General features: G+C 35.8%; 1 protein-coding gene across 2 annotated transcripts; it reads right to left on the bottom strand.

The window, feature by feature from the left end:
- Positions 1-26,916, bottom strand: LOC129731119 (glycoprotein-N-acetylgalactosamine 3-beta-galactosyltransferase 1). Of its 2 annotated transcripts, none has more exons than XM_055690888.1 (6): positions 26,611-26,916; positions 1,363-1,761; positions 1,157-1,295; positions 879-1,099; positions 654-811; positions 1-596 (listed from the first exon to the last, which is right to left on the bottom strand). In XM_055690888.1, the coding sequence occupies exons 1-6, from the start codon at positions 26,633-26,635 to the stop codon at positions 300-302; spliced, it is 1,239 nt and encodes a 412-aa protein (XP_055546863.1). In that variant the 5' UTR covers positions 26,636-26,916; the 3' UTR covers positions 1-299. The 2 variants fall into 2 exon arrangements, with proteins under 2 accessions (XP_055546863.1, XP_055546864.1); XM_055690889.1 differs by lacking the exon at positions 26,611-26,916 and adding an exon at positions 7,901-8,639.
- Positions 26,917-27,105: the final 189 nt, after the last annotated feature.

Here is a 27,105-nt window from a genome sequence, read left to right as displayed (position 1 = left end):
TTCCAGACTTAATGAAATGCTACTTTATTTTGAGATTCGTTACACATGACTTTATAAGGAATGGATCGCTATCTGCGATTTTTACTGACAAAAAAGAAACTTTGGTATATCTGCTCCAATAGCAGTTTAGTAATATGGCGCGCATGAACTCTATTTTTCCTTATGACTACAAGTTCTGTTTCGCGAACTAAAGGTATCACTCACTGCAAATGCACAATTCTATCATCATCACAGATGATACGCACACGGTAGTAGTTTGGCTATTCGATCGCTACTACAACTCACTAGAAAAAATGCTACTACTCTAGCAGTGATTTCTTCGATTCTTGGTTATCTTTGGTATCCGTTAGTCGATTTTGCTGTTCATCAAGCTCTCCGATTAATTTTGACTTAGTACTGGTTGAGGGATGTTCGGTAGTTTTACTACGGTCATCCGATAGAACTACGTCAGCCAATGTCAGTTTTTTTGGCAAGGGTTGCGAGTGACCAACGATACCGTACGGCCGCAAATGGTAGACTAGATAGTCTAGTACGTACATCTGATTGGGAGAGACGTAATGAAATGATATTGCGTTGTCTGAACAACAGTCGAGACCCTATGTAGGCGAACAAGATATTAGTAGAAATTGTTCCACTTCAATAAACACACTTACCTCGTCAGTTTTATAGTAAATATATTTCCAATACCAGAAATCTTTATCCACATGGTTAGGAATGAGATGATGCTCTGGTACAAAAGGAAAAAATCTGCCCCTACCTAGAGAGTCCCGTGAGTCGCCAGCTAGTACTTTTACCACTTCCATACATTTACCTAAAGATTAAAACAAGAAATTTATGATTTTAAACGTTTTAAATACTAAAACATGTATGATATTAACCCATCTCCACATCCTCAGCACCATCATTATCCTGCCGACAGTTTTTATGAGGAATGGCTTCTTCGACAAAAAGTTTCACAGCAGATTTGCTGAGCACATATCCGGCGCCACCAGACATGTAACCCTGCTTTACGAATGGTTTGAACTTACAACCGAAATAGATCGGATAGCTTGGTGAGAACGGATACAACATAAACCGTAGATTTTCCACGACGACATACCTATTGTATGAGTAAATCGTTAGATTTTAACACAAATCACATTAGAATCAATCTCACGTGTCGTCGTCGGCTTTGATGAACCAATCTGCATCGTCCAAATGATGTTGGTATATGTACTTAAATGCTTCCTTTGTTTTAGCCCACAGATTATTTCGACCTTCTTTAACAGGTAATGCTATGGAGTTTAGCAGAGGATCTGGAAACGAACGATCATATATTAAAAAAAAAAGATGACTGTACATATGTTTTTAAAAATCCTGCACCTTCTTTCGAGCTCATAAATAATATCTTATTGCACCTCGATCCCCAGGTTCGCTTGACATGCAGGGCTTTCTTTTTATGGTTGTCCGGATTAGTCATTATCCAGCAAAGCACTCGAACCTCTCGCTGCAACTGTTGCGCAAGAGACGAGTTTTCATGCGCGTGAGCTTCGTCATGCTCCCCGTGAAATCCAACATCCTTCTCAGGTCCCGCGGCATCTCTTAGCTCATGTCCTGTGTGTGGATCCGCGACTACCGCTGGGGAATCTCTCGAATGATAGTACTCCGGAAGCCAAGGCGAGCGACTAGTGCTAGATGTGATGAAGGTGGCAAACATGAAGCCCAGTACGGTTCCGAAGATAAGGGTAACCAACATCCGTGGGTGAGCATGATTGCGGATACCTGGACGAAACATTTTAAATATTGAAAAAAACTATGAGAAAGGCAAAAACATACTTTGTTTTAGTTATGTATCTTTATGTTTGGGTGTTTCCGAAATTAAATGAAAATAAGCCCAATTTTAATCTAGTTTTTTTTTTTTGTGGTATAGAAAAGTCGGTATATTCTCGAGAGATTTTTTTTAAAGATCGCTTGCCTAGAACGCACTCTATTTTAAGTTGAGTAGCTCAGAAACCCTGAGATGTATAAAAAAAACAGTCTAAAAATAAACTACAGGAGACTAATAATTTCATGTGAAAGAAATAAACACTGGAAAAATAAACCAAGTTAAGAATTACTCAAAAGGCAGTTTGAACTTTTTCTTCACTTTTTTCTTTAAAATTTTGACGCTAACATAAAATATATATTTTAGGCCTTACATTTTAATGAATGTGCCTCATACGGGAGTCACTTCACGGTGAAATATATTTCACTCTCACGCTCACTCCATTTTTTAGATCTATTCCCGATTCCACCTCAAGTGAGGTGACAAAAATTACCTCCGTGCAGTGAAACTAATTAAGTGAAATTGAAAATAGGACAAGAGAAATGAGAATGTTTCCCAGCTTTCTAAGTCCCAGAAAGTAGATTTTTCCTTTTTTTTTTAAATAACACCAGATGTTGACGTTTTTTGCATTTCTAAGACATTTGGCATAAAAAAAAATTTTCGGTATCGAAAAATTATATGAAATGGACGCTAGCATTTTTTTCATCGATAAAAAATTGAAACTTTGACCGCTTTGAGGCAAGGATCGAATTCTAATTTATTTTGTTACTAGAAAATAAATCCAATATTTACCATTAGATCACAAATCAAACAATTTTCCTGACTTATCCCTTCTTCGTGGAACCATTTCACCGTTCAAAATGGCCGTGAAATAATGGTGCTTATTTTGGGAGTCACTTCACGGTGAAATCAGACTGAAGTGAATACAGTCCTATTACCGGACACACGTAAATGAGAAAAACGTCGCAAAGTGCCATCTGCCGTGAAATCTGGGGTAATATGAGGGTCATATCACTGACAGCGATGGAAAAAATTCACCTCTAGCGATTTTGAATACATATAAAGGAAGCCTAAGATGCGTTGACATCGTCGTCAGTATGCGAATAACAAAGTATCGGTGTTGGTTCACTCTCTTTGCTTTCCTTTTTACGATATATTTCTTGTCGTTAGCGTACACCACAACATATGGTTCTCAATGTGCACAACTCGGTATATGAAGTTATTCGTCTCTGTTACACAGAGCGATCTGATCTTGTTATGTTATTATTACCCATGAATAAGATTTTTTGTCAGAAAAAGAAAGAAAATGACAATGTATGCTCTCCTACTCTCGCTCAAATCAACCGCTGCCGAAGTAGTCCCTTCCCCCACACTTTCCTTCTCACCACACCTCTGCTGCTGCTCAGGTGACATGATATTCTTTTGCTGCTATTCTTTGTTCCCCTAACGACCGGCATATGGAGAGACATACGCAACGAGCGAATCGCTTCTCAGAGCAGATGTAGTCTAGTCATGTGTTTATTTTCTCCCAGAAACCTACGCACCATATCATCATTTCATTATGTGTTGAGAGAATTCAAGTTTAGTCGCGGTCTGTAACACTTCATGATGTGTACAAGTGGAGATTAAACGATGATTGCATCATATTCGTTTCGTTTCCATCAAGTGAGAACGGAGAAAGCGACGTTTCGCGTGCAATTATTTCACGAGCATTTTCAACGATGAATTTACGAAGATAGGGAAGTTTAAAAATCGATTGATTTGTGCTTTAGTAATAATATATATGAGATTTATTTTCCAGTAACAAGGCGAATCTTTTTTTTTTCTTGAAAAAAAATCGACTCTCTGGGACTTACAAATTTTTGGCATGCTGCCAATGCAAAGTAAGGGAAAAATTGACCTACGAATTTCGTTTAGCGGTAGGGCTCAAAGGTTTCCTCTTGTCGAAAAATGTCCTCATACGAAATTTCAGCTCAATAGACTTTCCTGGACTTAGAAATTATTGAGCTGGGAAACTCCCACATTTCACTTGTCCTATTCTCATTTTCACTTCACTGTCAATCTCACTTCACGTGAAGTGACTCCCATAATAAGCAGCAACTTTTTCTCAAAAAAAGAAGAGTGTCAGTTTTCGAGATATTTTAGGTTCAGGTTTAAAAAATGTCAATTATTTTCGACAGTATAGGGCAGAAAACCTATTTTAAGCAGCTTTACAGCATCCTGTGTACTCACATTTTCACTTTACACATTTCAAAAAGAAATACTCGAAATGTGTAAAGTTAAATACAAACATCATATATCAACTTGTTCACTATTTTTTCTATAAGCATAGTCTGAAAATTATAAAACCGATTAAGAAAATTTTACCAAAAATCAATTGATGTCCCCAATCGAGGAACACTATTTCAATCACTCCGAATCTATTTTCAGCAGTGTGCATTTGTTTTGCAAGGGATTTTCTTCAGCACCCAAATGGCGCCAATCAAGGTGATTTTTCTCGATTAATGTTTATCAAACGATGTCTTTGTGATGAACGATATTATATTTATTCGTACGACGACGGCTAGATAATCAGAGTTTTCGTTTCCATCATTAAAATTGTCGATATTGATCAAAATTCAAGAATTTGAGACCCGTTCTCTCCAACGGATTAAATTAGGTTTCACCTGCCACTGAAGACGCCGTTCCTTAACCTACCTTGTTCTTAAGCTATTCGTGATCCTCTGGTTCAACCACAGGTTCATAGAAATGTGTGATACGAATTTTGTATTTGGTAACATTTCTAAATATTTCGTTTAATTTGCATTCTGAGGGTTGTAATTGTCTGCATAGTATATTTTTGATGATAATTGCCATAGAAACGTTCCTTTACAAATGACTGCACATTAGGGTGTCCCAAAAAAAAACGATGTTAAAAAGTCAAGGTGTTCAGCCCTAAATTGAAAGATAATGTTATTTATAGCATTTTTGTAGAACATTTCGACTTTATAAAATGTCGTTTTCAGGTTGCCCAAACGTGATTTATGAAAAAAAGATTTTTTCAAGCTACAAAACCACCCTTTTGCACTTTTTTCAAATCTGTTCGATTCCTACATTTTTCCGTATATTTTTTTATTTTTGTGGGGTTGTTTTTGAATATTTTTCATGGTTCAGTTCACCAATGCATTCAATTATTTGACTCACAGAACCCATTGAACATCACAAAAAAAATTTTTTTTCACATATTTTTCAGATAAATCCCTTCAAAACACACATAAAAAAATTTTTTTGATCAAGAACTGAAATTTTTACTGCTAAGCGGGATTCAAGACGAAAATTTACATGAAAAAAGATCCTTGATATCTTATCGGGGGACTGAGATTTTGTCATTTTGTCAAAAATGCCACTAAAGCTCAATATCTCCATTGCACAGTGTTTTATTTTGCCGTTTGTGCGTATTTTTTCCTAAATTGTGACTCAAATGTTGCTTATAGCCATGAGGTATGTTCGGAGAAGTTTTAGGATATTCAAAAATGCATCTTTAAATGTAGAAAGATGGATGATCAATCCACCAATGAGTGAGATAAAAAAATTACTTTTTAATCAGAATGAGATAGACGCAAGGTGTCTTCAACAAAGTTTTAGGTTATCTTAGAACAAGAAACTTTACCGAAGACATCATGTTTCTATCTCTTACATATTACGAGCAACATTGAGTTTTCTATTAGAAGGCACTAGAAATCACAATTTTCGTTCTAACTTTTTTCGCAGATTTTTCCCAATTTTGAAACCCTCTACTAAGTTATCAGTCATCTAAAAACGTATTTGTTTTCTGAACATTGTTATTTTCTATCTCCCAAAATAAAACAGTTATTTAACATATTTGTTAAAATGCATAGTTTTCCATCATTTATAAAAATGCCAATATCTCAGCTCCCCGACAAGATATCAAGTATCTTTTTTCTTGTAAATTTTCGTCGTAAATCCCGCTTAACAATGAAAATTTCAGTTCTTGGTCAAAATTTTTTTTTTTTTGTTTTTTGAAGGGTTTTATATAAAAATTATTGGAAAAATTTTTGTTTTCTGTGATGTTTAATGGGCTCTGGGAGTCAAAAAACTAAATGCAATGCTGAACTGAACCATGCAAAATATTCAAAAACAACTCCACAAAAATTAAAAAATATATGGAAAAATGTAGAAATCGAACAGAATTGAAAAAAGTGCAAAAGAGTGGGTTTGTAGCTTGAAAAAGTCATTTTTTCATCAATCACGTTTGGGCAACCTGAAAACAATTTTTTAGAAAGTCGAAATGTTCTACAAAAATACTATAAATAACATTATCTCTCAATTTAGGGCTGAGCACCATGACTTTTTCAACATCGATTTTTTTGGGACACCCTACTGCACATACAATGTTAATCCAATCGAACTTTGTTAATCGAATTCAAATTCTAAAATTATTTGTATTGATATACTAATACTTGGACAATATAATGGTTGATTATGTATAATATGTTTCTAAAGTGAGCAGCTGAACTTTTTCCAGTTGTTTCAAAATGGGTGATAGAGAATGACAATATCTACCATTTCAGGTCAGGGGGTAGATGATGTCCTAGAGCGTTACTTTCTTGCATGAGGGTTCTTCATATTACATATAGCAAATTTCTTTATTCCACCAGCTCACCTCTTTTGACCTGTAAGCGCACTAACTGCTGTCAAAACCCTTCTTTATTCACTCGATTTTGACCCAGTTTTGATCTGGGGTGCTGCCCGAAGCGCACTGTAAAATTTGTCAGCTTCAACCCACCACCGCACGTGCTTAGTTCGTAAACAATTATCTGGCATCTCTTTTTTACTTGCATCGTAAATGGCGATGCCGTTTTTTTATTGCTCGGCAGATTTGCCCTGACGCAGTTGAATAAAGAAATTCGCTAATAGCATCTTCCAGCAAAAATTGTTACGCTGTGACTTCATTTACACCCTGAACGGTAATCGGACAAACTTGCCGATAGTGAAAGCCAATACTCTAGTTAATATGAATGTATAATGAAATTTTTCAATACGAAAATCGGCGAAATCGTTTTGGGAATGTTTTTGCTAAACAATATGCATTATTTCATTAGATTCTGTATGTTTCTTTACCCGTGAAGCAAAAAACATCGTCTCTTTCACATGCTTTGAAGCAAAAAAATGCGAATGCACACCCGCATAACCAGTAACCAAATAACGTGACTAACAACTAGTCTCGACTTTATGGGTTATCATTAAATTATATGAACTATCATATGTTTATGGTTATTGATTATGCGTGCAATGTAAAAAAAAAAAACCTTTCAATAATTCATATGACGATTACTAAACCTAGACTAGTGATGATCTGTGGATATGTCTGAGTTTAGATATTCATGCACATTTGTTCACACAGAAGTCTGTATAAGCAGTGTTTTTTTGCGAAAATATACATATTTTTGCGATTTGTATAGAAAACAACAGCTGAACGTTTTATGCAAATTTGCAAACTATACAGATGGAAAAGATTTTTTGAAGTTCAAAACACAAATGAAAATATGGCATCTTTGGAATCTTACAGCAACAATTGGTGCATAACAGCCGTGATAAAGTTTCCATATGCCGGACAGGCATATTTGAAAAGTCAGATTTTATCTCCAAAAATTGCAACGCATTCCTTGTAAACTACAAGCTGCGTTTTGAATGCAAGACTTATCCTACTTACTGACGGTTATCATTAGAAATACGATTGCTTCTTGTAAATTTGATCGAAGTTGAGATGTCAGGCGATAGAGAAAATAAAAATCAATGAATTCAAGTCGGGCTACTTCCATTTTCATCTAATAGCTTTCCATTTCTACGGTTGTTTGTTGACGAGCTGATCAGACAGCAGTCACAATAATCAAAAATGCATTTGTGGACACAACTGCTCAGGTAGAACTCAAACATAGCAAGTCGTCACTAACGCGCGAATAATCTTGTTTACGAATCAATTTAAATTATTCTGAAAACATCACTGAAATCGTATTTTTCATTCAAATTATTTCTAGAAGTCATCTCCGGTTGATAAAAATACGATTAGGATCAATGTTTATGCATGCAACTTACCTAATTCAGTTAGCTTCATGACTAATTATTAGTTCTTCTAGTAGTGATGCTTTTACTCAAATTAATCCAATAATTATACTATTTACATAGATCCACCCACAACACTCCTTCGTTTATTCACTACACTAATCTCGAACTGATGTAATATCACTTAGTGAACCTCATTTGAAGCAATAATTCATTGTAACGCAATTGTCCTATACTTAATCTACGCCTTGTTTCACGACTAATTTACAGCGCGCAAACCTAAACAATAACTAAAAGTGGCAATTCGTTCTAGCTTAAATTGAATCTCGTTTGGCCGCTGCGTTGGCAGAACACAGAGCTGTACTATTTTTTTCCGGTTGTAAGCCTATTTCTGTCCGTTTGGCAACAAACACTATAGGTGACACTGATTAGACTGTGAAAGATTTTTTTTTCTCATACTCATCAAAATTCACTTTTCGCGGTTTATGTTCCACTTTTGTTTGGAAAACCGTTCATTGTCAGAGCCGATGCCGTTCTACCGTCGGTGATAGAATAGCAGGCGTGTGTGATGATACGTTACGGTTCGTTGGACACTGGCATTCTTTAGCGCCACTGTGGTTTGTCGTCCGCCCCGTATCTTTCTCCAGATATTTGTTTGGGTTCGCCGGTGAGAAGAGGATGTGCTAGAGAGAGCTAAATATGGCGCGTTACCGGTAACTGTGCGTTCTGGTGCTTATCGGCTAATGAGTATTTTAGTGATAGCGAGTTTGCATCTGCAAGATAAAAGGAACATGAAACAAATTACCTTTGGAAATGGCACATTGTGAGTAATTTACATTTGAAAGTCGTTATTTTACTATTATCAAAAAATGAATAGCATGATGCGCGATAGCTCACCGCGAAAAAAGCCTAATAGCTGTCTAGAAAACCTATAATCCAAAATGTTGGAAGCTTTTAATAATTGTACTGCTCTTAATTAAGTACGATAAATGATAACAGTCATGTTATTTGGTTCAATGTTTTGGTTCGGTTGATTAAAATGTTTGGAAATTTTTGTAACATTCAGAGGCGAATCACGTGAATTCATTAGAAAATATAAACACGACATCACGCGGTCAAGTTTATTCATTATGTTTGTATATTGTGTCCATTCATTCTTCCTATAACTATAGTAGCTACGACTCATGAGATTTTCATCTTTATCACGAATATTGTCAACCATATCAATTTATACAAAGCATTCCCACAAAAACAGCCTCATTTCAATCAAACATTACTACTCTAGTGCTCAAATTAGTTTTAGACGGACTTCGAAAAAATCACTTTGAAGCTTTATAAACATTTTTAAGCTCTTATTGAAGCTTTTTAGAGGTTCAACTGAAGACTGAAGATTATTACAAACAATTACGGTTTATGTCTTTTATATGATAGAAACATTTTAAATTTGATTAACAAAAGTGATTGTTGAACAGATTACATAGTAATGTAGTAATTTCACGTGTAAATTTTTTTTATTTGATGGTTGTTCGAACGTTTGCATCACAGAATCTGAAATACGAGTTGGCTTATACATAATGTCTTCATTTTTTGTCACCTTGTTACAGTTAAAATTAAAGACTATAAATAAATGTTGTAAATCATTCATTATATTGGCCTTCGCCAGGCCTTCGATTTAATTCGATACTTCCGAACTTTATTACATACATTTCAACAGAACACTCGACATTTTAATCAACTTTGGGATTGTTTCTAAACTACATGGTCATTAAGGAGGGACGAAGGTTTATCAAAAGAGTACGAAAGGTGTCCGAGAAGAGACTGTAATGGAAAGAACGAACTGTGTCTTTTACTCCGCTCACTTTCATTTTTGACGTAGAACTACGTTTTTCTTTAGCCTACCACATAGGGATGTAAATAAGAAAACTATTAACAAAAAGGGGACGAAATATGTCCCTTTTTAAATGCTTATAAATCGGTTTGTTTTCAACCGATTTCCTTCATTTTTGCAGCAATTGTTTGGAAAATTATACACGCATCCACCCAAATGTAGAAAATTGTTGATTGATTATGCAAACTATTGTACTATTGATAATTGTCAAGCCTTGTTTAAACGAAAATTACGTCCTCTGATTGGTCGTTATATGATTGCTTGCCGAGCACGGTCGACAGAATCATATACCTTGCTATTGAAAACATGCTATTTGGCCTATATAAGAGCCTGTTTCAGCCGAAGCCGCTCATAATAGTTCTGGACAGCGACAAGTTGTCAACAGCAGTCGTCCTTCCTTAGAAGCAGCACTAGCCCTGTGGTTGGTCACCACGTCTCAGGAGCAGCGCGATTCTTCTCAGCGTGCCTCGCCAGACTGCCATTATTCCCCCGTGTTAGGGCAGCATGAAGATCGTCATCACCAAATCCAATTTTGAACAGCAAAATGCCTTTTTTCAAGGCAAATAAACAAGTCATTGAAAGTTAATAATTTTTGACAACGTAAGCAAACATTCTGTGCGGATTCTAGCAGTTACATCTGTCGCGGCCGTCTAATTTACAGAAGGTGAAATAGCTTCCACAGTGCATGTTGTCCGTGTATCTTCGCGGGATCCTAGCAATCAAATTCTGTTGTAGTTTATTTAGTTAATACCCCCACTGTTGGGACAGCACAAAGGCTGCGATCAACATAACCGATTTTGAATAACAAACTGCCCTGTTAGAACGCATTCACAAAGGCAGTTAATTCGAATATGCAGTACTGATATAAAGTCGATTCAATCAATCAGCATTAACAGAATTTCGTCGTCTCCCAGCTTCCAAGTTGCAACATGATGCAACACGCAACAACGAGCAAACGAAATCGCTTGCTTGATATTACAAGCCGTAATACGATAGGGTTAATATCGTTGCGTGTGTGAGAGCACCATGGGTGTTTACTAGCTAGATACAAAAATCAAACGCGAATTGTGGAATAATTCGTCTAAAGAACATTAGAGAATGTGACAACTGAACTGAAAGGCGTGGCCTATTACGTAGCACTCTTCGGCTAAAAAAGAGTGTTTCTGGGAAAACTAGCTACATTCATTAGTCGGAAGGCGAGGTGGATGGACCGTCCACAACGTTGACAGCAATAGAAGCAGATACAGCACTCAGAAGTAACAGCGGGTTGCGCCTGTGGCTGCCTTCAAATTAAATAAATCACTTGCGCTGTGCTGCGCCATGAGGGTCCCAATTGCATTTTTATCAATTTTCACTTTATTGGTGAAATCGTCACCTTTTTACATCTACTTTCTATAGAACACATAATTTTGAATACTTTTTTCTGAGGAACTATGAAAAAATAGTCGGTTTGTCCCATAGCAAAAATGATCGCAAGTCGGTTCCATAGAACAAATCATCACAATCATCAGTCCCACAGTCAAAAATTTATTTTGAAACATGTTATGTTTAACATAGTTCATGGTCTTCAGGTTTAGAATTCGATGTACCAGTTGACCAAGTAAAATTCAATAGGCGGTTCGATCGAATTTTAAAACTTGAAAAATAGAACATTTCGTTTTTTATAAAAGAAACCTGGTTTCTAGAATCTGCTGGAATCGTTAGTTGTTGTGCCGATATCTTGTTATAGGTAATCACGAGAGAACAAAGCTAATTACATATGTATGTATTTGAGGATAGGATAAAAATCAAAACCTTATTGTTTGACAGTTTATTGGTAATGTCTTTGTATAATTTTTAAAGTAAAACTACAAAAATTTATCAATGCTAAGTTTCTTTCATCTATTTTTTTTTTTTTGACGTAGAACTACGTTTTACTTTGGCATACCACACAGGGATGCAAACTGAAAAACTGGGAAGAAATTTGTCCCTTTTCAAATGCTTATAGGTCAGTTGGTTTTCAACCGATTTTCTTCATTCTTGCAGCAATCGATTGGAAAATTATACACGCATCTGCCCAAATGCAGAAAAATGTTGTTTGAATCTACGAACTATTGCACTATTGAAAATTGTCAAGCCTCGTTGAAATAAAAATAACGTCGCCTGATTGGTCGCTTGCTTGCTGTGAGTGTATGATATGGTATGATGTGTGTATGATATGGTGTGATGTGTGTATGATATGGTATGATGTGTGTATGTGTGTATGATATGGTATGATGTGTGTTTGTCTGTATGATATGGTATGATGTGTACTGCTTTTCCAAGCATAGTTGTCCCAGCGTGCATAGGGTTTGTGTAGAACATGGGACTACTATGATTGGAACAGCAGTGTATGTGTCTGTATGATATGGTATGATGTGCGTGTGTCTATGATATGGTATGATTTGTGTGTGTGTGTGTGTGTGTGTGTGTGTGTGTGTGTGTGTGCTGTGTATGGTTTTTAACTCGGCACGTTCTGCTAACTGCTGAAACCGGTTCACGAAATTCACAACCCTTCATTAGTAGACATTATAACTCATTACCCAAGTAAAAATATTGGTTTTATCAAAGTTTTATAGCGCTCAATACAGCCAAAAAAGCGCTATAAAACATTGATAAAACCAGTTATGTTACTAGGGTAATGCAACACTCAATGCATTCGTTAATAGTGTACGTAGTTCTACGTCATTTATGTGGTCGTGTCTTGGATACAACCTTCTACTTTTTAATGAACAGCATTTCTGCCATCGCCGTTAGGTGTGTCACTGTACTGTTTTTTTTTTTTTTTTTTTTTTTTTTTAATAGGGGGAATGTTAGTAATGATTTATTTATGTACTAATATCTATTCAGAATTAGTATTGTGTGTTCTACCACAAATGGTGACATTTCAACACTATTATATATATATATATATATATATATATATATATATATATATATATATATATATATATATATATATATATATATATATATATATATATATATATATATATATATATATATATATATATATATATATATATATATATATATATATATATATATATATATATATATATACATATATATATATATATATATATATATATATATATATATATATATATATATATATGTATTTGTACGCTTTTTTATATTATTGAATGTTATTAGCTTTCGCAGTTAAGTTAATGTAATTGTAGGAAAATTATTAAACCTACTTGTCAAGGAAAAAAAAGGAGTAAAACAAAACTAAAAATAAACTTAAAACTATCTTACTGACTATAAAGTGAGCTAATCGTTGCAATTGAGGATTGCAACGATTTTTGTCGGAATTTGTTGATAATTTGGCTTGACATATTTTCTAATGTTTCTACATTAGTGAGCCTATGTAGCTCGTTCGTGCCAAACCAGGGGGGACGCTTCAAAATCATTTTCAAAAGTTTATTCTGAATCCTTTGAAGTGTCTTCTTCCTGGTTGTACAACAACTTGTCCAGATGGGAACTGCATATAACATTGCTGGCCTAGAAATTTGTTTGTAAATTAACAGTTTATTCTTGAGACAAAGTCTAGAATTCCTGTTGATAAGAGGATATAAACATTTGATATACTTATTGCACTTTGACTGGATATTTTCAATGTGCTCCTTAAAAGTAAGATTCTTATCATAAATTAGCCCTAAGTATTTAATTTGATCATACCAATTTAAGACCACACCGTTCATCTTAATAACGTGGTTATGGGTGGTTTGAGAAATGAAACTCTTGGCTTGTGAGGAAAAATAATTAACTGTGTTTTAGAAGCATTAGGGGAAATCTTCCATTTCTGCAAGTATGAAGAAAATATATCTAAACTTTTTTGTAGCCGACTGCATATAACACGAAGGCTTCTTCCTTTTGCGGAAATGCTTGTATCGTCACAAAACAGAGATTTCTCACAACCTGGTGGTAAATTAGGAAGATCAGAAGTAAAAATGTTATATAAGATTGGGCCCAAGATACTCCCCTGAGGTACACCAGCTCTAACAGGCAATCTATTAGATTTACCATTTAGATAGTTAACCTGAAGAGTGCGGTCAGTTAAATAACTTTGTATCATTTTTGTAAGGTAAAGCGGAAAACTGAAATTCGACATTTTAGCTATTATACCTTTATGCCAAACACTGTCGAATGCCTTTTCTATATCTAGAAGCGCAGCTCCAGTCGAATAGCCTTCATATTTTTTAGTTCGAATCATATTTGTTACTCTAAGTAACTGATGAGTAGTGGAATGCCCATGGCGAAAACCAAACTGCTCATTTGCAAAAATTGAGTTCTCGTTAATATGTGTTATCATTCTATTGAGAATTATTCTTTCAAAAAGTTTGCTAATAGAGGAAAGTAAACTAATTGGTCGATAACTTGATGCCTCAGCTGGATTCTTTTCGGGTTTTAAAATTGGAGTGACTTTGGCATTTTTCCATTTCGTAGGAAAATGTGCTAGTGCAAAGCATCTGTTAAAAATTTTTACCAAGAAATTTAAAGAGTTTTCGGGAAGTCTTTTAATAAGGATATAGAAAATCCCATTATCTCCTGGTGCTTTCATGTTTTTGAGAATAGTTCGCACCTCAGTTTGTTTCCAATACCTCTCCAGAAAGAAATTCTTGGGTGGTGATCTGATCATACTTTTGGTTTACTTCATTTTCAATAGGACTTACTACGTTCAAATTGGAGTTATGAACGCTCTCAAACTGCTGAGCAAGTTTTTGAGATTTTTGTTCATTCGTTAGAAAAATGCAACCACCATCTTTAAGGACTGGAATGGGCTTCGAAGGTTTCTTAAGAACTTTCGAAAGTTTCCAGAAAGGTTTTGAATAAGGTTTTAGTTGTTCAACTTCTCTCATGAAATTCTCATTTCGCAAGAGAGTGAATCTATGTTTAATTTCCTTTTGTAATTCTTGAAAAATAATTTTCAAAGCAGGATCACGAGATCTTTGGTATTGACATCTCCGTATGTTCTTCAAACGTATAAGAAGTTGAAGTTCACTGTCAATAATTGGTGCATTAAATTTCACTCGAGCCTTAGGAACTGATAAATTCCGGGCATTGAGTATTAAGCTGCTAAAATTATCTAATGCTCTGTCAATGTCAGCACTATTTTGTAAAATAATATCATCATTCAAATTTTCTTCGATCGTAGAACGATATCTATCCCAATTAGTCTTGTGATAATTTAACACAAATCTAGTGGGATTTAAAATAGTTTCATGGGAAATAGAAAATGTTATGGGAAGATGATCAGAATCAAAGTCAGCATGAGTTAATAAATCACTGCATGAATGACTTTGATTTGTTAGTACCAAATCAATTGTAGATGGATTCCTAATAGAAGAATAACATGTAGGACCATTTGGAAATAAAACTGAATAAAATCCAGCCGAGCAATCATTAAACAATATTTTTCCATTGGAATTGCTTTGAGCATTATTCCAAAATCGATGTTTCGCATTAAAATCACCGATGATTAAAAATTTAGATTTATTTCTTGTGAGTTTTTGCAAATCTCCCTTGAAATAATTTTTTCGCTCACCAGTGCATTGAAAAGGCAAATACACTGCGGCTATAAATAAAATGCCAATACTTGTTTTAATTTCAATTCCCAAACTCTCAATAACTTTGGTTTCAAGATGGGGTAAAACACGATGTTTTATTCGACGGTGGATAACTATTGCAACTCCACCACCGGCAACATCAATTCTATCAAACCTATGAACCATGTAATTTGGGTTCTTTTTTAGTTTAAGATTTGGCTTTAAAAGCGTTTCAGTCACAACTGCAATATGCACATCGTGGACTGTTAAAAAATTGAAAAATTCATCCTCTTTCGCTTTTAAAGAGCGAGCATTCCAATTTAGAAAATTTACAGCATTATTTAAATCATTGCTGAATTTCAATTTCATAACAATATTAGTTGTAAATTTTATACCTTCTTGAACAGCCTCGTACATCGAGTTACAGTTCAACAAAACGGACATAAGCTGCAGCATGGATTGTTGTAGGTATTCAATCTTTTCTGGAGTTGGAATACCTAAATCAATACTGGCTGACTTTTCAGCACCAAACACGAATGGTTTGTTACTGTTTGAATTTGAAATATTACCTGTAAGGACACTGGCATATGAACAGCCTGGTGTTGCCTCAACAGGATTTTTTGTCTGAAATTTGTTATCTGAATTTAAATTATTACCTACAGACACACCTGCTAATGAAAGTGCTGGTGATGCCTGAACAGTATTGAAAGTCTTTTGTATACCCACATTGACAACAGGTTGCTTAGAATTCCTACGTTGTCTGGAAGCAATAATTTTTGACCTTACAGGACAATTAAAGAAATTAGATTTGTGATTTCCCCCACAATTTACACATTTGAAACTATTAGTGGTCTCTTTCACGGGGCACATATCTTTCGTGTGACCAGTGTCACCACAAATCATACATTTTGCTGCCATATGGCAGTTTCGAATTCCATGACCATAGGCTTGACAATTCCGACATTGAGTAAGATTGTGGATTTCTCCATGTCTCTTGAAATTTTCCCACTTTATTCGCACGTTAAATAAAACACGTGCTTTTTCCAAACATTTCAAATTATTTACTTTGGTACGATCAAAATGTACTAAGTAGTTTTCCTGGTGTATTCCAGTTTGATTAATTTTGGCGTTCGCCTTTCGTTTCATCAAAATTACTTGGTTGGGAGCAAAACCAAGTGATTCTGACAAACATTCTTTAATTTCCTCAATAGTTTGGTCATTTGAAAGACCTTTCAAAACAGCTTTAAACGGTCTCTCGTTTTTGGCATCAAAAGAATAAAATTTATACATCTTTTCAGTCAAATACTGTAAGAGATGTTTATGGCCATCAAGAGATTCGGCCAAAATACGAATTTCGCCTTGGCGGCCAATTTGAAAATTAACTTTCACATTGGAGAGAAACGATGAAAGCTCTGATCGAAATTCTTTAAAATTTGCTACATATACCACAATAGGTGGAACTTTAACCTTCTTCATAACGGCTTCATGCTCAGTATGAGAAGTTTGAATTTCTTGATCCTCAACGGAAGAAAGAATATCATACCTGTTAGTCGAAATTTCAGTGTCACTTGGAGGAGATGCCTCGCGTTTCCTTGAAGCCGCTTTTTTATTTTTTCCAGGCATAACTGGAAAACTTCACTACACTTTCACTTTACTATAGAATTTAATTAGAAATATCTCAAACCAAATTTGCTCACTAAACACTCGTTAACGTTAAAAACAAATTTATTACTTTGCGTTTCAACAGGTAGTCTTTCAAGAAGATTGCCTGTTGAAAGCGAAAAACAATATTTCAATATCTCTCGGTAGTCTAAGACTTAGCCTCGAGCTGTTGGTAAAATGCGACCGTACTGTAGGACAGTTCAAGTCGATCTGTGTCACTGTACTGTTAATAAGAGCATCCAATCAATATAAAATAATACTACCCGCGAATTTAATCCATGTTGGGCCGTGGGTAACAATTGAGAAACGGTGGTTTATTTTTTGAACAACGTGTCAACAGTTATACCAAATACTTCAGCACGCTTCTTAGCTTTTTCACAACGTAGTAAAAATCTAAATGAGTGATAGAAGGGTCTTTGTTATATTGGTTTCCCTGCCTAATGCGTAGAAGCTGTCCGCCGCCGTTACACATTGACCGCTTTCGAAAATTTTTAGAACAAGTTCCTCCACCTGAACTGATTGAGAATTTAATCATAGTATTAGATGAAGAAACAAGCGGACAACTTATACAACCATATTGTAATACATTTCTCACTACAAAATCGTTTACTGATTCTGTGGAAGCACGCGAGAAGGTGATCGTCCAGCAGCTGATTTGTTTCAAATGCAAGCTATCACCGGAATCGCTATGCAGTAGTTTGCTTTTCAACACCAGTCGTAGGTGGCTATGGGACTGGTTCACTATCATTCTGGCTAGGTATCGAGAAAGTAATCGCATATTGGTCGCAGTTTATGGTTTGCAACATAATTTAATCGAATTTTGGTGTTTATGAACGGGTTATAATGCTAAAGTATTTAATTGACATTGTAGTAACAATTTCTGTCGATGGTCTTGTTTAAAACAGCATAAGAGTGCAATATTTCTCTCAAAGCGTTACGATTTTTAATTGCTGTTTTCTCATCAGCACGAAAACGCAAATGGGACGGACTTGCTATGAGCGGCAGTGTGGTTGGTCACCATGTCTCAGTAGCAGCGCGGTTCTTCCTAGCGTGTCTCGCCAGACTGCCATTATTCCCCCACTGTTGGAGCAGCATAAAGATTGCCATCAGCTAATCCAATTTTTAACAGCAAAATGCCTTTTTCAAGGCAAATAAACAAGTCATTGAAAGTTAATAATTTTTGACAACTCAAGCGAGCAATCTGTGCTGGATAGTAGCAATTTAAATCTGTAGCAGCCGTCTAATTTACAGAATGTGAAACAGCTTTTACAGCTCGTGTTTTCAGTGTCTTTATTACCCCACTATTGAGGCAGCACAAAGCAATCATTAATAGACTTTATGACTCATTAATAAAACACCTACAACAATGCATTTGTTAATAGTGTGCGTAGTTCTACGTCAGTTATGCGGTCGTGTCTTGGATACAACCTCCTACTTTTTGCTATCACTATTATTTTTCTTATGCAATCAAATCAAATATTAATTTTTGTGACGCATTAACTATTATTATTATTGAAATTCGAAGCATTCTCTACACAGAAAAAAAACTACCCAAATACGCGTATTTTTGACACAAATCAGCCCTTCTGTGCGGGAAGGTAGAACCGCAGACAGACGTCCAAGCTGAGTCCCAAACTTATGTAAAGATTTTTGTAGTAGCAATTCGTAAGCAGGTAGCGCTACCAGTGACGCCAGCCTCATACACCAGCGAAAAAAAATGTATTGTAGCGATAAGGTCACCACGCGGCGCTAGTATACAAGTGATTTATAACGCAATTCTCTTTGAAAATTTACACGGAATTTTCGATCAATTTTGTTCTTGCTTGGACGTCTGTCTGTGGTAAAACTAATTTGCCTACTTTTGAGTACCGGCACGGAAGTCATCATTTAGGTAAAATTGAATACCTTGAATCATCAATATCAATATCAAAAACTCCATACAGATTCACATTTTATTAAGCTGTTGCGTTGTTTTCGCCTATTTTTATGCGTATTATTTACCTAAATCAGTGAAAACATCCATGTTTACGTAACAAAACGTTGTTTTTTTCGTATTCGCTTGGTAACATTTTCTTTGTGTGTAAGATGGGTCGCACTAAAGAGCAATACAGAGCTTTCAATCAATACGGATCACAGAAATCCTTGCCTATTTTGGTTATAAACCCCAACTGACGATTAGCCTAAAAAATGACGGCGGATCGATAACTGGCAGAGAAGAGTTTTTTATCCATTATCACACACAAGTCATTCATCTCTTCAACCCTGTTGAGCACGACGCACTGTGGGGCAGAACCCAGAAAAGTTTTGTTTTCTACTTGTAGTAGACATGTTATCGACTGAAAATCATGATAATTTACTTTGAAAAATAATTTAGAAAATGTGCTTAAATACTGTGAAAGTGAGGATTTACAAGGCTTGTAAAATGGAAGAAAAAATGTTCACAGATATTTTTCAGTAGGGCATGCAAATACTTAGAAATTAATTAGCTAACTCATATGATCCTCATAAAATAGAGTATAAACTAATAGGTGATGTAATATTACGACAGTTTTGTTGAAAATAGGTTCGTATGAGGCATATTATGTAAAATAAGTTTTTTTGTAATTTTTCCTCATTTTCGGCAATACGAAAAACATAAAGTTCTACGTTGTTCTGCTATGACACTATTATTGTACTAAAATACAAGGTATTGGCTAGTACTAAACCAAAAATCAACTGCTACTAGTTGCGACTTACCGAGTAATTCGAGTTTCCCAACGATTGTTTTCATGCCAATTCATGTAAAAAATAGTTAATCAGCAGTGCCCGTAACGATGTTTTTCCTACAATAGGCTTTGCTGAATGCCGGTGTATGCAACACGACCATAATTGTGTTCGGGGGTCTTTCAAAACTGACGTCCAGTAGTATGAAGACCCCTCAGAAATAATTATTAGTACTAGGAAACAGTTTGTTATTGGGTGAACAGTGTTTAAAAACAAAAGTAAGCGTTTAGTATCCATGCCAAATTGAATAAAATATAACAAGAGAAGCTCTTAGAAAGGAAACATGACCAACTAATCTTTAATTGAACAATGTTCCTATTTGAAATGTTTTATCACAAACAATAACATTAAAATTTTATTTTATATTCTTTCTCAAAAATGATGACACATCATAGGTTGGCAAAAAACTATACAAAGGCAACTACAAACTTCCAATAATTCATTTCATGATGACTCGAAAGTTCGAATATATCTGAAATTGAAGCATATGTGTTTAAGTCTCAGCTATAATTCATTACTGAAATTTTGGGTTTATGAAAAATGAAAATATTTTTATCTCGTTAACGGACAGTCCTACAGTTGTAATATGTTCGACAACTTTATGTCAATTGATGATATAAACAACATTTCCGGAGAAACAAAATGGCTAACACCATTTATTCAGAAGATAGATGTCAGCGCCATCTGTAGAAAAAAAAATTAAAGCTGCCTGAATACATTTTTCAAAAAGATGGTTTAATGGTGAACAACATTGCCGAAGACATGAACACTGTGGAAACAACTGTTGAGGAGTTATGAAGTTTTGTCGCGCCAATGGACCGATTTGCCCCACTGTGCGACGCCATCGATGTGGTAGTTAAACATTACAGGCCGATGAAATCTTGCCAAACATGTGCCATATGGAAACAAGCCAAATTTTCTCGTTTTTTGATTAATACAAGCGAAATCTGCCTTTACCAACAAGATTTATTGGTAAAAAAAAGTAGGAGGTTGTATCCAAGACACGACCGCATAAATGACGTAGAACTACGTACACTATTAACAAATGCATTGAGTATTTCATTACCCTAGTAACACAACTGTTTTTATCAAAGTTTTATAGCGCTTTTTTGGCTGCATTGAGCGCTATAAAACTTTGATAAAACCAATATTTCTACTTGGGTAATGAGTTATAATGTCTACTAATGAAGGGTTGGGAATTTCGTGAGCCGGGTTCAGCAGTTAGCAGATCGTGCCGAGTTAAAAACCATACACAGCACACACACAAATCATACCATATCATAGACACACACACACACATCATACCATATCATTATACCATACACACATCATACCATATCATACACACATACACACATGATACCATATCATACACACACAGCAAGCAAGCGACCAATCAGAGGACGTTATTTTTATTTCAACAAGGCTTGACAATTTTCAATAGTGCAATAGTTCGTAGATTCAAACAACATTTTTCTGCATTTGGGCAGATGCGTGTATAATTTTCCAATCGATTGCTGCAAGAATGAAGAAAATCGGTTGGAAACCAACCGGCCTATAAGCATTTGAAAAGGGACAAATTTCGTCCCAGTTTTTCAGTTTGCATCCCTGTGTGGTATGCTAAAGTAAAACGTAGTTCTACGTCAAAAAATGGTATAGACCGTGGACATTAACCAACCAACTGTGGCAAAAACTGAGTCCTCTTATAAAAATCTCATAGAAAGTAATATATGGAAAATGTGTTTTTTCCAAACACCTGATTCATATTTTTTAATTTTAAAAATTTAAAATCATGATCGATTGGTGCGGCTCAAAACAGCGTTTGATATCCTTGATCAGCGTCCTGGTGCCAGCGCTGGACTCAAAACAGAGTTGACACGATGGTCCTCCGGCGAGATAGGGGGTTGGGGAAGGCCTAGCAAGTCGCCGCATCGAAATAAAAAGTTACGAACGATTAAAGTGATCTGAAACAAATGGCAAAGACCATGGCGACGAAAACGGACTTCGAATTGGAAAATCAGAACATGGAACTGTAAGTCGTTATGCTTCTCGGGCTGCGATAGGATTATCTACGACAAATTAAATACACGCGGTTTCGAAGTTGTAGCACTGCAGGAACTTTGCAGGACAGAACAGACGGTGTGGAAAAACGGGCATCGGGCGGCTAGCTTTTACTAGAGCTGTGGCACTACCAACGAACTGGGAACCAGTTGTAAAGTACAAGGATGCGTCAACGCGTGATCGGGTGGTACCCGATTAATGCTAGAATGTGTAAACTGAGGATAAAGGTCGTTTCTTTAACTACAGCATCAGCCCTTCTGTGTGGGAAAGTAAAAGTGATTTACCTACTTTCATCAACGTGCACTGCTCACAAGAAGCGAGACCTGACAGGTTCCCGGCCCTAAAACTCCAGGAGATTGAAGAGAATGTCGGTAGGTTAAAAAACGGAGAAATCAATGCAAGAAATCGAGTGTCCATCTACAAAAAAACGACAAGCTTGATTGAAGCAACTATCGTGCTAAGCGCGGCCTACAAGGTACTCTCCCAGCGTCTATGCCACCGAATATCACCTATCACAATTCGTGGGGCAATACCAGGCGGTACTTATTGGGGGCCGCGCCATAACGGACCAGATCTTTCCACTGCGGCTGCAGTACTGCCGCGAGTACAAGGTAACCACGCACCACCTATTCATCGACTTCAGAGCGGCGTATGACACAAGCGAACGCGACCATCTACGGCAAATTATGTACGAACACGGTTTCATGGACATGTCTGCTTTTCAGCATTGCCGTGGACCGGTAGTCCTCTACGACCAAGAAACATAAACCTTGCTCGTGGAGAACCAACATGTCCTTGAGGTTTTCAAACCAAAGGTGATGCGTTTGCGTATGATCTACGAATGAACAACGAGATATATCAGTTGCTGGGGGAAACAACTATAGTTCATACGGCTAAAATCGGAAGGCTACAGTGGGCTAACCATGTCGTTACTACTGGGAAAGGTAAAACTCACCCTAACACCAAAGTCGTTAATTGGCATAATACACCTTGCCGAAGACAACGGAGATTGCGGGATCGAGTCCCGTCTGGACGAGGGAATTTTTGACGTTGGACTAACGTCTATATCGAAGTTAGGCACCTGAATTTGAAAATCTAGTAATTCAACCGGGGAAAACCAGGGAAATGTGGTCAGGTTTTGAGCGCTTATACATCAGTCATTTCTTTTCAGAATTTCGAGGTTTTGGCATCAACCGATCAGAAATTCTTTTACGGTTGAATTTATGTAACAAAAATAACCTATTGTTCGAGATACACTATTGAAAAATTGATAAATCACATCGATTGTCCAAATCATACCGAGCAACCAATCACCACCTCTCTTCACAAGCACAGTCGACACAAACGGATACAACCGATCTGACTTTGTAAACAGTCTCACAGCTTTCAACCAATAACGAGCTCGCTTTCGGTAGCTGCAACAGGTGTTTCAACACCGTTTTAAAATGCTTCTTTTATCATTACCACTGAACAGATTCTAAACCCAAATGGCTTGATTGATAGGGGAAATATTGCGCAAGATTGACATATAATAATTTAAATATGTTTTCGATACTAAACTAGTTAAAAGTTGTGTTAAAAGTCGTGCACATTCAACCAATCACAAGCTCGCTTCTTGTTTGCTCGCGGATGGATTTTTGCTTTGGGCTATATAATAGCCTGTGTCGTCTCATAGCAGTCGTCAGTTAACAAGTGAAAGGCCATCAGGCCGGTCTTGTATAATCAGCAGCGGTGGCTGATTCCAGCGGCCAAACTGAGCTGCAGCAGAACCAGAGCGGTGGTATCAGGCAGCAGCGGCGGAGGTAGTGGGAAGCTGCATTTCTTCATTCAGTTCGGTTCTCCTTCGATCTGAGTTGGACCCCACCAGCGGTAATCCAATTCAGATATCGTTGGTGAAAACAGCCAGAAACTGCACGAGCCAGCACCGCCACTAGGAAAGCTACCGCCATTTAGTGTGTGTGCAGTGTGCACATATAGCGTATGTGCATCTGTATTGCTATGACATTTGCGATGATAGGGATGGCGCTGTTGCGTGTGTATGGCTAGCTATAGCGTGTGTAAGACACAGCATGTGTAGCATATTATGGCTATTGCGTGTATATCTTCAGCGTGTGTACGGATAGTTATAGATTGTGTGGATAGCTGCTGCGTGTGTAATGATTAGTTATAGCGTATGTATGAATAGTAATAGCACATGGTTGGATAGCTTATGCGTGTGTATAGATAGTTGTATCGAATGTATGGAAAGGAATAGCGTGTGTATGGATAGCTATAGCTACAGCGTGTGTATGAATAGTTTTAACGTGTGTTTAGATAGTTATAGCATGTGTGTGAATAACTATAGCGGGAGTTTATCGAAGATTATTATTATCATTGAAAATATTAAAACGTCTTAACGAACACAGTTGTGAATTTGATTTTACAGCAGCGATTTTAACTTCTTCAGCCAGTCTTTATTCATCGAGGAAAAATTACTACCTATGAATGATCAACACTTATTTACTAGAAATTTGATTTAGATCAAAACGGGTTCTTTTGAGTATCATAAATTATTGGTAAAAAGAGTTGCAAGTTTTCTCAATGAGCATTCATTAAATTTTCGTTTTTGTTTCTCGGTGCGCGGTTTTGATTTTGTTTCTCGCACACAGAGAAAGAAACAAACTTGTCGCTATCGTGAAAAATAACAAAACAATTAGAAATGCTCTAAATCACAACTGAAGAAGTTAAGATATTTTCCTGTCACTCGCCCAAACCTTGATAACAACTACCGAAAAACGTGTGATTGAGCTCTTGCTATATTGAGTTATTGAACCAAACGTTTTTTTTTTCAAATACATGAAGTTATATGCTGGGCTGGAACTAACCTAGCATAAGTTTTATCGATTAAATGTCAAACAATTTTCAAATTTAAAATTTTCGGTTGAATCGTTCTGGGCTCCAATTTCAGATAGTTTCGTAAAGTTTGCTTTTTGCTTAGATAGGAAAATTTTACCAATTCGCTCAATTAAATGATTGTCTTGGTAGTGCAGCAAACAAAGGGTTGATTCGAATATGTATGAAATGACAGCGATTAAATAAAAGATATCCATTCTTTTAGTATATATTATTATTTATAACGTTTTAACGTCTCAGCATCCAGAAATGCACTGTTAGATAAAATTGCAGCAAATACTAGAGTTGCAATTCTCTCTATTATTTGTTTTAATGGAATATAAGAATACCGTAGTCCAACGTCATGCGGTCGTGTCTTGAATACCACCCTCCTACTTTTTTCTATGTCTAAAGTAACACCTTCTATTCCCGTTCATTTTCGCACTCTCGCAAACTACATACATTGCCCGCTTTACTGAACTTATCATTACGTGTTGTTTAGAAGATTGGCATGGACACAATTGTAAACAGTTATAATCCGACTAAAAATCAATAGTTCTTTTCATGATAATGAAATTTCCTTCTTGTCAACATCACAGAATCACAGAATGAAATGATAATAAATGAATGAAATGATAATGAATGATAATGAAATCATAACCAGATTTGAACCAGTTTCAACTAAAAAGATTATATTTAAATATCAACAAGCTAACTATTGGTTATTTCATCCTAAATGGGTCCACTGTCCAATTGATTGGCGTGCAGCCAAACTATATCAAGTGCAAAGAACATTATTTCGAGTAATCAGCGGTTGACCATGTATGTGTTATGGAAGCTGTTACAGATAAATTTTGTTGTAATATCATTATGAACTGTTAAATTTTTTTATGGAAGACAGATAATTGATTTTGACATCCACTGGTGTAATAAAAATGGTGCTTGGTCAGGTTGGTTACACTCCGACCAATTGATCTTTCCTAAGTATGTTTTCGTGTGAGCAAAAATGGCGCCAAACTGTTTCTTCGATAAGCAATTCTCTGAATCAAATTCACTATAGACCTGGCAACTAAAATTCCAAAATAAATTCAATGCCTACCTAAATCGTTATATCCATGCCCTACACTAAGCTTTACACATAAAAAGACTGCAGAGAAAAAAATAAATACTTAAAATGCTATTTGGCTTAGATATAGTCACCAAAACAGGTAAAACTATTAATTCAATTATCCGAAATGAATTTTAAGTAGTAAACCAATTGACATTTTTATGATATAATAAATGATTTGTAGACATAACTTCAAGAGTATTTCAATTCATAAAAGTTACAATATACTCTAGTTCGGCTTATACTAAAACGGACTTTTAAATGTGTTTTGAGACCGCTTCACGGTATAAACAACATAATGCACAATGATGCACAGTGACCCAGTTGCTAATATAGAAAAGATATATGCAAACTATCACCAATACACAAAGTTGATAAGAACAAAGTACAATATAAACAAAAGTTTAACCCTTTTACTTTGAATATATGGAACAACAAATCAACTAGAGAGAATTCAATAATATGCGAGCTACGGTTAAAATCCATTTGAAAGAAAAACGACTATGATAAATTAGATTAAATTGATGTCTAACAAAAACAAATCTGCAATTGATCGGACGGTTTTGTACAAACGTGAAATTAGCTCAGAAAGCTCACAATAAATGAAAACCTTATTAAGTAGTATTGCAATTCCATGTACTGTTTTTGACCGATATACGGAATAAGTGCCTGATTTGTGGATTAGGTTGAGCTTATTGAAACTGCCATAACAAAACAAAGCTTAGATACATTTACAAGAGAAAAAAAACAACAAAGCTAATACCTATTTAAACAAAATTCTAAGACGGCAGGTTCTCTATTTCAATTAATGTATACTCACATAATTGTTCTAGACGCAATTCCATCAAAAATATCTTTTACCGACTTCTCAGCCGTTCATGACCGGAAGTCATTAGGGCCCACGCAAACTATACGCATTTACGTTCAAGCTTCATTTTACTAATAGTAATCTTTCCACTGATTTCCAATTGCAAACACAGCCAAATTCAGTTAATTGAGAGAATAATGCACAAAAGATCTTTTGATGCTGGCAAATCAAGCTCGAATTGCAATCAACTTCACTTATTGATATCAATAACACAGCGACGAATTATCATCGATTGACAACCATCATCATTCAAAATCAGTGAAACCAGTAAAGTCGTTAGCATTTGACATCGACTGTCAAATATATAAACTAGGAACAGTGTTACCAAACATTCCGCAAATAACAAAACAAATGAATTATTATAGACAGGTAGATATAAAAGAAACCTCAAAAATTTGAAACGCTATAGATGCTATATATATATATATATATATATATATATATATA

Source organism: Wyeomyia smithii, chromosome 3 (genome assembly GCF_029784165.1).
Source record: "Wyeomyia smithii strain HCP4-BCI-WySm-NY-G18 chromosome 3, ASM2978416v1, whole genome shotgun sequence".
Taxonomy (NCBI): domain Eukaryota; kingdom Metazoa; phylum Arthropoda; class Insecta; order Diptera; family Culicidae; genus Wyeomyia; species Wyeomyia smithii.
This window is presented reverse-complemented; position numbering and strand designations above follow the sequence as displayed.